General features: G+C 48.7%; 6 protein-coding genes across 6 annotated transcripts; 2 read left to right on the forward strand and 4 right to left on the reverse strand.

The window, feature by feature from the left end:
* Window positions 1-142: 142 nt before the first annotated feature.
* On the reverse strand, window positions 143-909 carry DFJ58DRAFT_66360 (uncharacterized protein). Its single transcript, XM_041382382.1, has 5 exons — window positions 697-909; window positions 584-646; window positions 459-532; window positions 316-401; window positions 143-261 (listed from the first exon to the last, which is right to left on the reverse strand). The coding sequence occupies exons 1-5, from the start codon at window positions 739-741 to the stop codon at window positions 215-217; spliced, it is 315 nt and encodes a 104-aa protein (XP_041239713.1). The 5' UTR covers window positions 742-909; the 3' UTR covers window positions 143-214.
* A 2,281-nt stretch (window positions 910-3,190) lies between these two features.
* DFJ58DRAFT_807021 (Alpha/Beta hydrolase protein) lies at window positions 3,191-5,603 on the reverse strand. The gene is made up of 8 exons (XM_041391216.1): window positions 5,038-5,603; window positions 4,906-4,989; window positions 4,808-4,837; window positions 4,383-4,750; window positions 4,044-4,330; window positions 3,804-3,984; window positions 3,616-3,755; window positions 3,191-3,553 (listed from the first exon to the last, which is right to left on the reverse strand). Exons 1-8 carry the CDS (start codon window positions 5,330-5,332, stop codon window positions 3,262-3,264), a joined length of 1,677 nt encoding a protein of 558 aa, XP_041239714.1. The 5' UTR covers window positions 5,333-5,603; the 3' UTR covers window positions 3,191-3,261.
* Window positions 5,604-5,664: 61 nt separating this feature from the next.
* Window positions 5,665-6,441, forward strand: DFJ58DRAFT_666187 (uncharacterized protein; the record flags this gene model as incomplete). Its single annotated transcript, XM_041382550.1, has 3 exons — window positions 5,665-5,835; window positions 5,891-5,970; window positions 6,024-6,441. 3 exons carry the CDS (start codon window positions 5,665-5,667, stop codon window positions 6,439-6,441), a joined length of 669 nt encoding a protein of 222 aa, XP_041239715.1.
* A 121-nt stretch (window positions 6,442-6,562) lies between these two features.
* DFJ58DRAFT_666182 (acyl-CoA N-acyltransferase) lies at window positions 6,563-7,348 on the reverse strand (the record flags this gene model as incomplete). Its single annotated transcript, XM_041382549.1, has 1 exon — window positions 6,563-7,348. One exon carries the CDS (start codon window positions 7,346-7,348, stop codon window positions 6,563-6,565), a length of 786 nt encoding a protein of 261 aa, XP_041239716.1.
* A 149-nt stretch (window positions 7,349-7,497) lies between these two features.
* DFJ58DRAFT_66418 (uncharacterized protein) lies at window positions 7,498-9,587 on the forward strand. The gene is made up of 6 exons (XM_041382416.1): window positions 7,498-7,598; window positions 7,648-8,262; window positions 8,320-8,676; window positions 8,733-8,879; window positions 8,927-9,388; window positions 9,450-9,587. The coding sequence occupies exons 2-6, from the start codon at window positions 7,651-7,653 to the stop codon at window positions 9,555-9,557; spliced, it is 1,686 nt and encodes a 561-aa protein (XP_041239717.1). The 5' UTR covers window positions 7,498-7,598; window positions 7,648-7,650; the 3' UTR covers window positions 9,558-9,587.
* Window positions 9,588-10,613: 1,026 nt separating this feature from the next.
* DFJ58DRAFT_718061 (uncharacterized protein) lies at window positions 10,614-13,370 on the reverse strand (the record flags this gene model as incomplete). The annotated part of the gene is made up of 8 exons (XM_041384428.1): window positions 10,614-10,647; window positions 10,707-10,856; window positions 10,910-11,037; window positions 11,092-11,217; window positions 11,281-11,460; window positions 11,490-11,757; window positions 11,954-11,976; window positions 13,368-13,370. The coding sequence occupies 8 exons, from the start codon at window positions 13,368-13,370 to the stop codon at window positions 10,614-10,616; spliced, it is 912 nt and encodes a 303-aa protein (XP_041239718.1).
* Window positions 13,371-14,518: the final 1,148 nt, after the last annotated feature.

Genomic DNA, 14,518 nt, shown 5'->3' on the forward strand with positions numbered 1-14,518 from the left:
CCCGCAAGTGCCAAAACGACTCGAAAGTATCAACCAAATTAGACTTGTATAAAGGAAGATTAGACTCGAACTTGCAATGTGTTCCAACTTGGTCTTAACTCGGATGTTTTTTTATTCAGGGCACTACAAGCCAGATTTATGTTGCACATTCTGGAATTCGATCTACCACGATAGATAGACTTGTACAATAAAGTCCACCTACTACTATGCACAATCAAAATTCTTCGTGTTGCTCGAGGGCGCCTTTAGCGCGTTCGTTTGCTACAGAAATAATGACTCAGGGGCGTTGTATATTTCAAAGGTTGAAGATCGCACCTGCATGCTTAGCCTTTTCCTTATCAAGTGCGTCCATCCCCTTGGTCTCTGCAATGCGGTCAACAAAGCCACCCGTCAGCGCCGCACTACGAAGAGAGTTTCTTTCAGATGAGTTCGAGACCGTTTTACATGATGATACTCACAGCAGCTCCACGGCCATCGCATGGTTTGCGGGTTTTCCATTCTTCTGGACATGCTTCTCGTACGCTTTGGCAGCCTAAGATGTGATCGGTAACGACATCGTGCTCAATAGGCACGAAAGACAAACCTCGTATGACGCGGCAGAGGCAAGGAGCTCATGGCTCAGTTTGGCGCTGTGTCCACCAGTCACCTACAGGTCGTTGAGATGACCGGTCAATGTAACACACCACTGCAGCTTACCTGCGAGTGTGCTTGAGACTCTTCAGAATCGGATGTGAACCACATAGTGTTTGTGTAATGAGAGAAAACTGAATTCAATAGAATATGGATGTGACGTCTTTTATAACTACATGTAGAGGGAGCAGTGCGATCATGATGATGTCAGTGTGGGGTGCAGTCATCAATGACATGGACACTGCTCTGGATGGGCGGAGCGTGCCATCACTTGAAAATCTTTGTGACAGGTGCGTTTAATTAGTGCCTGAAATGGTGTCTGTCTGACGGAGTCTGTCGGCCCAACAGCAGTACTAGTTCGTCTCAAACTTCGAGTCGGACTGTCCCAATGTCTGGAGGGCCCATCTAGGAATCAGGAGGTGAAAGTCTGACCGATCGAAAATTGGTCATGGCCGCAAGGGTGTCTGCCGAGCCTAAACTTTCCAGGGGTCAGCTTCCCAAAAAGAGGTGATTTCCTGGGGTGTCACCTTCTTTCTTTGGCAAAGATAAGTCGCCAAAGTTGCGCCAAAGGTTCACTAGTACTATTCAGGCCTCAGGAGCAACATATGATGTTTGTTCAATTTATTGAGCGCTGAGCAGCGGGACCTCAATTTAATTTTCTTACGTAATTAAAAATGTACCCAAATTCGGCTGGTTCGGTTCACTTGCAACCTTCCTGTTTTGGCAGCGCTGCTCAACACAAATATCGACTGTTCACTTAGGAGTTAATTGTAGCTATGTTCTGTAGTTATTCAAAAGAAAAAACCTACTTATGTCGAGAAATTTACGGTGGCGCTCAGCCAAAAGGCCACGCGAGGTCACGTGACTTCGATCGATTATGCTAGTAATTCAACCTATAGGAAAATTCGGTCCTGGCTCGTGATTGGTGGAAACAAGCTTTGGCGCGAGCAACTCGCGTGCCGAACCCTAAGTTAGGTGCATGCGGCAGAATTCCAACCGTATGTCACGTGACTTTGGATTCCCATTTTTTTTCAGAGCGAATCTGAGACGAATTCCCTTTACAGAATTTACCTTAGCTAATCGTAAATTTCTCCAGATATCCCGACATATAAGTTGTAGCGTCAGCTAAAGTGGCAAAACTCGCTACCTTTTTCGCCACTCGGCGTGCCACAGCAGAATGCATACTATCATATGCATATGGTGGTCAATTTATGTGTCATAATAATAATGTTACTGTCCAGGACTTCATGGTCTGTATCCGATACCCTGCTAGCAGAGGAGGCTGGAGCATGTCGACTGGACGCAGCCTCGTGCCTCGGCCAGTCGACATGCTCCCCTGAAATCATTTGCACAGCTTGATCACTGCTAAGTCAACTAATCGTATTTTACACATAGTGCAAGACAGACAAGTCTGCTCCAGTTCATGCCAATTATTTAGCACACTCGATGGGAGGGGCAGAAGGGAAAGGCGCACGATCAATTGGACTCCGAAATCAATAGCCATGACAGTTGCCCCTGAACTTCGTCTACAAGACGATAAAACTGCCCCAGCAATTGCGCAAGGGATGAAGACCGAGATAAATCACTACTATCAGCAGGTTCAATATGTTTGTTGTTACCACTAAGTATACACGAAGTTCCTGGAATAGCAGAGAAAAATCAGTAGACATGGAAAAGAGGACTATGACTCAGGCCGAGGGAAGATAAATCCGAGTTACCACTATCAGCAGGTTCAATATGGTCTGGATTACTACTAATTATACACATAGTTTCTGGAGCGGCCATAAAAAAGATCAGTAGATATAAAAAAAGAGGACAATGAGACGCTGTCACCTTGAGGACCACACATAGTAAAACGAAAATATGGATTACACACAGGATTCTTGTCTTCCCGCCCGACCGTGCACCATGCAGCAATCCAGTTCACCCCAATCAAAATGTCAGAATCGAGACTAGGCGCAATCTGGAACTCGACACCAGTGTAAGCGCACAACCATTGGAGCGGTGTACCCGTGACTGTGTGCGTGCGTGTCGCGAGCAAGGCAGGAAGTCACGCGCTGCGCTACAACAAACCCTAAGTGGCTTGCTAACTTGAAGCTACGGTGCTACTCGGCACTGTAGTACCCCTGACCCGGTCCCCTACTTCACCATCATAAGATGCCGCGAGAATTTCAGTGAACCGGGAATGAATGGCCGAGCGAATGCACAACTGCAGAAGTAACAGGACAGCATTGCAATGCTGAATCAAACGCGATAGAACCAGGGAATGACCGAGGCTTGAACGAAGTCATGGTGGTATATGAGCCTATCAGAGTCTAAGGACGATCGATCAACACAGCCTGCTACTATGGCGAACATAAAGGGGCGGAAAAATCGGACGAATCTGCCGCAAAAACGTGAAAATAGCGAGCTATAACCCACTCCCTTACGGTAGCGGGAATATATGAGATACTATTACGAATACCAAGATGAGTGTGTTTTGTGCTAATAGTGCTATACTAGTATTTTAACAATTTATTTCGGGGGGACATAATATTTGTGCAGATTCAATAGCATACGAGGGTAATCCACCACACTCTAGTTTGCGTATCTATTAAGATAAATGAGCTAGACAAGTCATTATGATCCTGCCTAATTTTCACAAGCTTGCGCCTTGCTAATTACAAATGCACACCTGGCAGCCTCCGCAACAGGCTGTCTCTCCATATAGCTACCACTCACAGTCGTCAAATTTTGTGGGTCCTGCATGAGAACCATCCGTACTGGGTTTAACTCAGTGTACTGCTCCCACACCGGAGACTTTTCCAGCTTGTAAGTATTCGGATTGCCGGTGCGCACGAAGGAAAGCCAGTAAGCAATGAGTTCGGAAGCAAACGCGAGTTCGGCGGGCGTCTGTGATGTAAATGTCATAGAGCCATTAAAACTAGAATGTCATTTCTATGAGCCTGTGATCTTAGTTAGATGGACTGAGGGTCGGATACTCACCCGGTGTCAGTGCCATCAAACATCATCCAGTTATCCGCAGAATGTGAGACAGCATCGGTACCGCTCGTCGGGTTAGGTGTGTTGTACCGATAAGTCCAAGTATTAGAATGTCGCGAAGATGGACCGCCCATGGCCTGGCACTGATTCGTATTGTTAGCATGGCTCAGCGGTGTAATGCTCAAACGTACACTGCATATCACTTCAGGCTCACCTGTTGCCACCTGGAATTGCTGACTCGAAGAATCAAATTCATCTACTGGATATAGAAGTAAGAATTCTCGAATGTCGGTGTTTGTCAGTGATGGGAAAAATTCCTGAAGTGTCAGAGAGATATTCGTCCCGCTAGAAAGAGTCTCATTGGAGGTTGCGCTATGAAGCGGTGTTATCAGCGGTAGCGCGGCACCGAAATAACTCAAGTGCCAGCGTACCCAATTATAAGCGGAACATGAGCGAATTCATTGCGTTGGAACTTTGATGTAGGGTGTCCAGTAATCAGCATGCCGTCCATGACGGGGCGAAATAAATTGTACGACCCAGAACTGCCACCCGTCAGTTGCGGAAACGGCTGTCTTGGGTAGGGTAGGCAGAACTTTTGGGCTGCAGCATCCTGTGCCCGTGCAAGCGCGCTAACGCTTGCACCACGGAGGCATGTCATTTGCTCTGCCACAGAACCCGTTCTACACCCTGCATACGATGCATAGAATTGAAAGAGGGGCTGTTTATGGGCGTTAGATGAGGTGCTCATCTCGGTAGGGCGCTTCACATGCCTGCTGTTGCTCAGGGGTGGGAAGGGGCGTCCTGAAGACGCTCTGCGCAATAGCGGCAGAAAAAAGCTGTTCATCCTCGTTGGCAATCATGTGAAGCTCCACGGAGTTACCACCGGCGCTCTGACCATTGATGGTCACTTTGGTCGGGTCACCACCGAATTTTCTGATATATGATTTGACCCATTTGAGTGCCTGGATCTGGTCCTTGAATCCCGCGTTAAAGTCACCGTGCGTAGTGTCGGCGAACTCGGGAGTGGCTAGGAAGCCGAAAGAACCAAGACGGTAGTAAACAGCTACGATGACGACATTCGGACTTTGATTGATCCAGCTATCAAATGGCCAGCTACGTGGATTTCCATAGATATAACCTGTCGCAATGAGACTGAGCAAATAGGTCCGGTAGACCCTGGAATTTGAAAACTTACCTCCGCCATGGATGTAGAACAGTACAGGCACTACATAGATCCATTGGAGTGGTGAGAATTTTTAACGCGTAAGACAGGACGTCTATAGTAAAACGTACGGTTGTCGCCTTCTTGGGCACCGTAGGGTGAGTAGACGTTGACGGTTAAGCAGTCCTCTGAGCCTGCTCCTCCTGCATCCCCAGCTGGACCAGTGTCAGAGAAAATATTTTAGGAAAGGCAATCACCCATACCACCCGTTGTTCCTTGAATGCAAAAGTCAGGGTAGTAGGTCGCGTTGACCACTCCCTCCCCGTTCAAGTTGGCCTCTTCACCCACACGGGTCGTGTTCAGAGGGACAGTTGCACGGAAACGCAAATGGCCTACAGGAGGCTCGGCGTACGGTATCCCGAGGTATGCCACCGTATTTGGATATGTCCGGTTGCCGAGATATGTCACATACCCGAGGTCAACTGTAGGGCGGATGGAATTCTGTGCAAACATACCGTTGAATAAGGCAAAAAATGCGAACACTAGTACGTTGCGCATTCTTGAGTGGAGGAGCTCCTTGCCATCGCAGGCCCGGTTTTATAAACCTCCTCGGCCCCCATTCCGCAGGAGTAAGTCACGCAAGCTGCATGCAACGCGTGCATGATGCGCGGAAGTGCTTCGATGGTAAATTGGTCACGAGAAGCAAGGTGATTCCTCAAGTAGGTACTTGGTCTGCCTAAGATAAAGGATTAATATGTACAAGAGTAGTTGATCGATATCATACTATTGGCAGTTGAGCTGAACTAGGCCGAGTGTAGAAGGAACAAACATTGTCGGCATCTTCCGGATAACATTATTAACGGTCCTTATCCTTCGCCGTACTGCTCGCCATGTCACCTGGGAAGCCAGCAAAAGCCATCAGAATCAAGGTTCCGCGTCATGGTGCCCAAAGGATAGGCGCAAAATTTTCTGCGCATGTTGAAGCGCTAGCTAGGAAAGAGAAAATTCGTGCGGTTACTTACCAGCCTAACCATGACTCGAATAATGTAGCTCAGGCTATCGTGAGTGCCATGCAGCCCTGCACAACCACTTTAGCATTAGTAACGTTATATTTAGGAGTCTGCCTCGGAGTGGAACTCATTGCTTATCACGGCCCGTGCTCAACGTGGACCACAGTGGGATGTCGGAACTCAACAGTGCGTAGTCTAGCCAATGGTGTCGTATTCAAAGGGAATTGAAAGTTGTTCAGATTCCTTGTAGACCAAGGGTCTGACCTATACTATGACTCGTCTCGATTGATGGAGTACCAGAAACAGCAACGCGAGGAGGAAAATGCTGCTCGAACCTCAATGCAGCCTCCCGACTTTCGGGCACACGATCCTTCTCGTATTACTCGAAATCACTCCACCTCTTCAAATCATAACTATCCATACGCATCACCGGGCATGTCTCAAGGGACTCCACGTCATCCCAATCTTGGGGGTTACTCGAACGTTCCATTCAATGCCATTCCACCCAATCACTTCTACGGCCATGGAGCTGATGGGGCTTCTCCTGCGAGGATGGGTATGAGAGACAGCATGGGTGCCAGCATGTCTCCAGATGTGAGGAGAAGGTCAGCAAGAGGCATACCAGAGGATGGATTCATTCAACTGCATGGACCATGATTGCACACGACCATTGATTCCCGTGTATGTTATCCAGTGCTGTGTATATCATCATTATTTCTACTAGATTTCAGGAGAACTTGTCTATTGCATTCCCCGGCGTGAATTGACTACCCATGCATCATTCCATCCGAGCCACTTGTGTCGTTATAATTTCTCTTGCTCCGTCCTCCCAGTCCTCCCATGACATAGCCATAATTGCACTGTCTCTCCCAAGTCCTGCCAACAGGTCGGTTGTCCTAGGTGTCTTCCCAAGTTCCTTCCCGACGGGCAACACCCACGCCCATCTCAAAGTTCCTTCGCGTTTGAGCCCCATACGAGCAGCAAGTTTCAGGGATGGCTCGTTATCCGTATGTGTATACCAATATACTCTCCTCAACCCCAACCCAGATTCAGACTGGGATGCACAGGGCATTGTGAAACAGTACTTGAGGAGTGTTCCTACTGCATGCGTTGCGACATGTGTACGCTGAAATTCGGGCAGGATACACAGAACCCCAGCCTCCACGGATAGGTTCGTTGGTGAATAATTGAGGAGTCCAATTGTCCCTGCAAGCTTCCCTCCCCACTCCGGATAGTCCGGGTCTGGGGTTGTCCTGTCGATGACTGCGAGGAGGACACTGTACGGGTTCTGGCGCACGAAGGCGTCCATGAACAGCAGATACGACTCTGGATCTTCTATGCTGGAAAAGGGATAGTAACGATAGAAGTGCACGGGGTCTGAGATTGCTGCATGATATTTTGCAGCGTGAATGGAAGGGATGAACGGCGTTAGCTTCAGACGCGAGGTCTCCAGCTGAGTAAAGTCGAGCGGAAAGGCGACGTTGATGTCATAGGGGACGGGACCATGAAGTCCGTAAGCAGGTTTCGCGGGAGGAGGGGGTTGATACGCATTGACATACGCCATGTGGGCAAGCACAGTCTGAGGCCAAGTCATACACATTCAATATTCTTATACTCAGTTGGCTCGCAGTGATTCACATAGTACGTGTGGTTGCGTTGGCAAATCAATTTGTCATGAGTGTTTACTGTAGTTGTAACTCAATTGTACCATCTCGTCATCCGAACAATTCACTTTCAGACGAGCCATTCCTTAGGTTTACCAGTGACCACGAACTTTTTAATAATATTCATCTGACACCTGTTCACGAGCATTGGTTAGAACGTTTTTCCTTAAACGTGTCATTTCGATCTAATGTAGCATAGTTGATGCCGCAGCCCAATTCGAAGAGGGCACCAACTCCGGTGCGAACAGCGGCTCCCTTCGCTCCGCACGACGCGATGGTCGCATCACAGCAGGGTCACATAGAGAACCTAGTGCAGAAGACTCGGAATTTGGAACACACCATCAAGAAGCTGAACGATGAACTCAGTCTTGAACAAACTCGCGCCAAGGACACTGTCAATGTCACAAAGCAACAATGGCGAGCAGAGCAAAAGGAGTGGCACGTTGGTTGCGATGCTTTACAGGCGTGCCATAGGATTGCTCATCTCAGGACAGCATGCGCTTTGGACGACGAACGAATTGCAGTGCTCAAGGAGCGCGAAATTGCACGGCGCGAGAGGCTTGCGCGTATACAAAGGGATTACAAGATAACCATGTTCCAAGCTAGGGAGGCAGAACTGGAGGGTCAGATAGAGGACCTCCAGGCAGATCTTGATTCTCAAGTGGCTCAAACACAGTATTCGCTTAAATCTCGAGATCAGCAGTACCAGAAGACTATCCTCGACTTACGAACAAGAGACGCAACGCTTTCATCGGAGTTGAAGCTGAAGTCGGACGAAATTGTAGCAGCTCATAAGCAACGTGAAGATGTCGAGGTCTGTTCCTTCAGTGCCAATCTTCTTATAATGGCCGATGGTCTAACTTGGTAGTAGGATGAACTGCGCCGGCTACGGGAAGCCCAAGCAGACGCAGACGCGGCTACTGTTACAAATGTATCCAAACTTTCCCGCATAACTGTGCAACGTGATGGTCTACAAGCGAGGGTGACTCAACTCGAGCGGGAGCTCGAGGATCACAAGGATAATAGTGCCAAGTTGCAACGTCAACTCGACAATTGGCAGGGCTTGAAAAAGGGTGATGATGTAGACTTGGAGATATTGCGGAAGAAGAATGTCGAGTTGGAGGTTCAATTAAGGGAAGTGAATGCAGTAATCCAAGAACGTGATAAAGCGCTCGAGAAGGAGAAAGGTCGCACGACTAAACTTAAGGAAGTCCTCCATGAGTGGAAGGTCAGATTTTTCCTTCAGCTATCACGTTGTATGTTCAAGAGATTGTTTGTTTATAGACCGAAGCCGGGGAGCAGACAACGCTCCAGAAACAGGCTGCAGATGAGGCTGCAGACGCGAAAAAGGCAGCAGAAAAACTTGAGCAAGAGATATCAGACCTGAAGGCTCAGCTAACCGCTGCGCTCAAAACATCCGCTGCTCCAAAGGTAGGGCAAACTTTCATGCGCCTATGCTATGTCTCAACGCACGATAGTCCCAGAGCAACACGACGTCTCTTCCTATCCCTTTACCATCAGAGGAGGCGGATCAGACTCTCCCGAAACCAAAACCAAAACCAAAAAAGCGCTTGACGTTAGATGACAGTGACATTGAGTTAATTGAACCTTCCGCCAAAGCGAAAGGGAAACGGAAGGCATCTCAGGAAGACAGTACCGATGAAAAACCTGCAGCAGAGAAACCGAAGCGTGCACGAGCAAAAAAGCCCGCCTCTGCGCCAAATGAGAAGGCACCAAAGAAACGTACTCTTGAATCCGAAGCCAAGAAGCAGAAGAAAGCTGCCGAGTCGTCGCAAGCAAAGACATCAAAATCTGCTGCGATTGCAGATAGTGCTGCAGAAGACGACCAAGAACTGGCGCCTAAGAAGAAGAAACGGAAGCTCAATGTAGGCATCTTCCCTTCTATGCAACCACAGCCTCCGGTGTTTCAGTGGGACCAGGTGTGTTATACCTTTCTCTAGTTGATGGTTCGCTGAAAAATTGGGGTTCAATCCCCTGCAGGGTGGGACCGGTTTAGGAATCCCTACCGAGCTGTCACCTGTGAAAGATGCGCCGCGACGATTACATCCATCAAGCACAGGACCAAGTTTCGCCAAAACTCGCGGATGAAGTCTGTCCTGGGCGGATGCGCGGCAGCTGACTGAAGTCTTTGATGTGATCGGTGGTCGTCATGCTTGGTCTTGAATCCTTGATGGTAGACGCGAGGTGACTGGCGAGTTGCTGGTCACAGTCGTATGGGCCAAAGATGTACTTATGAACCCGCAACGGCGCGGACCTTGTTTGTAGGAAGGCAAGTGAAGATACGATCATTTCAAGTGTTTTATTTCTGGACTCAAGGTGTTTTCAAACATGTTGCATTTCATGCTGCAGTTCTCGCAGTCAGAGGTACATGATTAATTCATCCATGTTCCACCATCAATTGTGATCGTCTGGCCAGTGATATAAACGGAATCCTTTCCGGCGAGGAACGACACCATGCCCGCAATGTCTTCCGGTATTCCGATCCGCGGCAGCGCCGCATTCGTTTGGTACTGTAAAGGATTGGGAAACCTCATCTCGAGAGAGAAATACTGATACATACATCTTGGATAAATGTCTTGTCATCAGGAAGCCTGTTTCAGTGGAGTCTTGTACTGGACACCACATATCGGTCCTAGCCTCGGGATGCATAAGCTAATCGTAATGGGGCGCCAGCCCCCGACTCGCTTATTCCTGGCATGTTTTGTGCTCACCGAATTAAACGCGAACTAGTCTTTTAATTCCATTTTGCGTTGGCAGATGACTGCTAATCCTATGTGATTCTACTGTCAATGCATCTGCACAGGACAGAAATCTGTTGCAGGTTTGAAACCTGCTCAACAATCCGTTCCTCTATCTACTTTGCCACGAGTGGTGATGGGGCAATTTTGCGGTCAGCTGTGGCGATAACGTGCTTGCTGCCGTGTAGAATGGACCGACAATGCCGCGACTCGCACATAGGTTTCCAACCCACCCACGCTCGAGGTTGCTGATTCGCTTGTTGAAAATCAACCTGCGGCTTAGTATGCACCCCAGAAATCCCTTCCGTGACTTTCTATGCGAGGTTCAAGTCTGGTTTCTTTACAAATACAACAAGCCTTCCGTTCATATATCCTACAAGCAATTCCTTCTTCCTTGAGTGTTCCATTACCAGGAGTGGTGACCGCCACTGACGATGATACTGTGAATTTTACAGTTAGCTTTACTGCTAAGCAAGGAAATACAACGGAGACAACGTACTCGCTACCCGTGCAGAATGTCGATGCATCAGATGCCAGCCACGTCACTACACCACGCAACTCGTCGGGGCGTCCAAGCCGACCCAGAGGGTTCATACTAGACCACGCATCGAAGAGGTGCGGTTGGCTGTCCAGAAATGCCGCAGTCATACTATCACAGCCATCACGATTTGGTATTGCAGTGTAATTGATCGCAAAGCAAACCTGGTGTAGATATATCCTGGAGACAGTGAGTTGACGCGAATCTTCTTTTCGCCGAGCTCGGAAGCCATGCTACGAGCCATCTGCAGGACAGCTGCTTTGGAGCTGTTGTACGATACCCAGGCGTGGCCCTATACAGGGTCAGCATGCAAATATGGACATAGCAGTTGTTGGGAGATGCGAACCCTGTTAGTGATACTGCCTGACATTGATGCGATAAGAATGATGCTGCCACCGCGTCCGAAGCGCGACATTTGTCTGCCAGCAGCCTGTGCAGTGAAGAGGACGCCACTGACGTTGACATCCAGGACCTTGAAATCAGGTTTAATTTCAAAAAAAATTCGGTGGCAAGCAACTCATCGACAACCACCTACCTCTCTGTACTTCTGCGCCGGGTATTCCAAGCAGTCTGTGTCCGACCTGAGAATACCGGCCGCAGCGACGCAAAAGTCCATTCTTCTCTCTATATCACCAATCTCCTCCGTCTTCTTCCAAAGCGCCTGTTGATCAATGACGTTCGCGCTGAAATACTCCATTCGCGAGTTATTCCCTAGCTTCGCGAGTTATTCCCTAGCTTCGCGACGTAATCTCTGCTTGCAATCCATTCATCTGATGGCTTTTCTGGAAGATCGAAGCAGTATACGACACGTGCGCCAGCTTCGCAACATGCAAGAGCCATCTCCAGGCCAAGGCCCCTATTTCCCCCGGAGACAAGCCCAACGCGATCGGTTAGCGCGAATTCATCGAAGATCTTGGGCTTTGGTGTGATGGATGGGTCTGCAGCAGCCTCAAGGGCAGCCTCGATACCGAGTTTACCGAGAGGGGATGCAGATTGAGCTGGGAATTTGGAACTATGGGAAAAATCAGCTTCCGTTTCATGTTAGCAGTCACAACATTTTGGGATAGATAGATCGAAATAAACGCTCGACACAGCTTACTTGGACATGGTTCGGAGAATCGAGGATAGATGGTTGCGATAAGATTATCCTAGCAACGTCAAGGCAAACGATCACATACGAGGAGTCTTTATACTGCACGGATCTCCACATAAGGCCCTCCTGTGAGCTCACCTGACCATAGTCAAGGCAAGATGCGGTGCCGGGCGTATCAATAACCTGTATTCTGAATTCCTTAGTGTCGGACCACATGAGCATGAGGTGTTAATTTGCGGATCGAAGTGGTCTTTCCACAGCCGCGTTATCGGCCTGACCTGATAGTACTGAGGTTCTAGATTGCGAGAGGGGATTAGGGACAGGCCATCATCAATGGCATTGCCACCTGCATCTGATATCATGACATTGGATCCCGCAGGTGTAGTACTTTACAAGCTAGCGTGTTACATAAAAGAGAAATACTATCTGCGTGAAGGAACAGAGCTCGTCTGGCATGTATGTGGAACGACGTAATACTGGTCAGCACCTATCTGCGGTGAGTCTAGATTATGAATGATGCGCACCTCGGCATATAATACAACAACAAAAATAACATAACGGAGTATGACTTACAGAGCCGCGTATCGACTGACCTAGGCGCGTAGGCGTTTACAACGATGTCGTGTGACCCGAATTCACTCGGTGAAACGCAAGAACAGGAAAATGAGATGAAGTAATAGAATCTCTTGACTACACACCGAGCACCTGGCCCGTGTGAATGATGATGGAATGGCAGATTTCGACGCACAGTCAACGGTATCCCTTTCTTCCCTGATACCGACGACACGCCTATGACAACGGTATTATCATCCAAATACGAAAGAACCAAGGGTCGTGCATACTGATAATCCTCCCATCATGCCCCCGCTTGATTATAGCCTTAGTTGCAGCACGCAATCACAGGAACGTCCCACGCGCATTGGTGTTGAAAATCCAATTGAAATCGGCCAGCGTAGCTATTGGGGTATGGCGCTCACCATGAAAGCGCGTCAAAGATGGGGCTAGCTTACAGTTAGCCATAGGCTTCACAATGGTTTGACCGGCATTCGCTACCATCTAGAACACCATCCATCAGACTATTGGCAGGTTTACAGCCGACGAGACACCCACCACGTCTAAACCATTGAACTCTTTATCCGAAGCCTACACCATGCGCTGGACCTCCTCCTCTTGTGACACATCATATTCCAAGACAATACACCGCCTCCTTTGTGCCCTTACCCGTCCGCGGTGCCGTCGAGCTTCGTGCGCTGCGATTTCAAGTCTGCGATTGCGATGTCAAGTCCATCCTCTGCGAGCCGCAGGGCAATGGCGCGTCCGATACCTTGGGCTGCGCCAGTGATTAGTGCGACGTGAGGCCTTTGGACTTGTACTGGAGTAGCGAAATCAGCCATGGAATTTGGGAATCAGACGTCCTGATTTTTATATGGAGAATTATGCGTTGGTTATGAGTCTGAGTGTTGCGGGCAGAATTGTCGGTGGGGAATTTTGTCGCGAGAACTACCAGAACCCGGCAAATAGGGATTCACCATGGCAGGACAATATTAGCTCCGGCGCCTGTTGGACTTCTGCCACTGGCAACTGAAAAGTTCTGCAAGGTTTTTCTATGGCGAATGGCATTAGAACGGCAGCGATCTGCCGACAACACTAGGACTAATGACCTTATATGCAAAGTCATCACCTCGGGAATACACCAACTTGTTACCGAACCGTGACTGCGCGCGGCAGCAACTTGAATGCCACTTCAAGACCTCGACTGTGAATTCTTCAGCAGGTCAGCCATGAAGCTCGTGACTCGAGCTCTGAGCCCAAGAGATTCTAAGCGGATTCGCATTTCCGTACCGAATAACAAAGGTTAGTCCAAAAGATGGGCAAGTACGCCTTCATAGATGCCTCGATGGGTTGAAGCCTGTCAAAAGAATAAACAGTGTCAGCAGCCTTTACACCGCACCTATTCAACACACACTGGAGGGGCCGGGTCATGCGGCGAGCAAGGTCGCTGAGGATGTGCTTGTCATCCATAGAGGTCACACATCGCGCTGAATTCGCGTGCCGGAGTAGATGGCGATGGACCGATGGTGCATCGATCTGATTCTGAGAGTCCGGTGTCGCCAAAGACGCACACGGCCGTCTAACGATGCACAAGCAACGAAAGTGCCGGAAAGATGAGTGGCAATAGATACCAGTGTGAACATGGCCCATCCAGCGATCACTGACCTGGTTCCAGGCTGGTGCATCCCGCTCCATAATGTTGAGTCAAGTTTGAAATTTGAAATTTGACACTCGATGCATTTTTACCCAACAGCACCTAACGCTTACTTGGATGTGCATCGCATCGACGCATCTCATAAATAAGTTCAAGCATTGCAATTTGAAGCATGGATCTCTTTAACCAGCTGGCACTTATGTCGGCCCAAAGAAGAGTTATAAACATTATATTGCAGCAATGGACATAGTAAAGTGCAATGAGGCCAAAGGAAAAGAATTTTGTCGCCACATCATGAAACTCCTCTCAACGTAAATATTCGTGATTAGAGTGATTAAAGAGGCTTTTCCTCTAGACCATCCTGTGATAGATACACACGGTGCCCTCATTCCATCGGTGAGCGGAACGCTTCCTGGAATGAGTAGTGAGAGGTGGTCATGTAAACGGTGAAATTTTTTGACTACGGCTTTGAGG

The sequence above is a fragment of the Suillus subalutaceus genome (assembly GCF_016647625.1).
Source record: "Suillus subalutaceus strain FC151 chromosome Unknown DFJ58scaffold_120, whole genome shotgun sequence".
Classification (NCBI taxonomy): Eukaryota; Fungi; Basidiomycota; class Agaricomycetes; order Boletales; family Suillaceae; genus Suillus; species Suillus subalutaceus.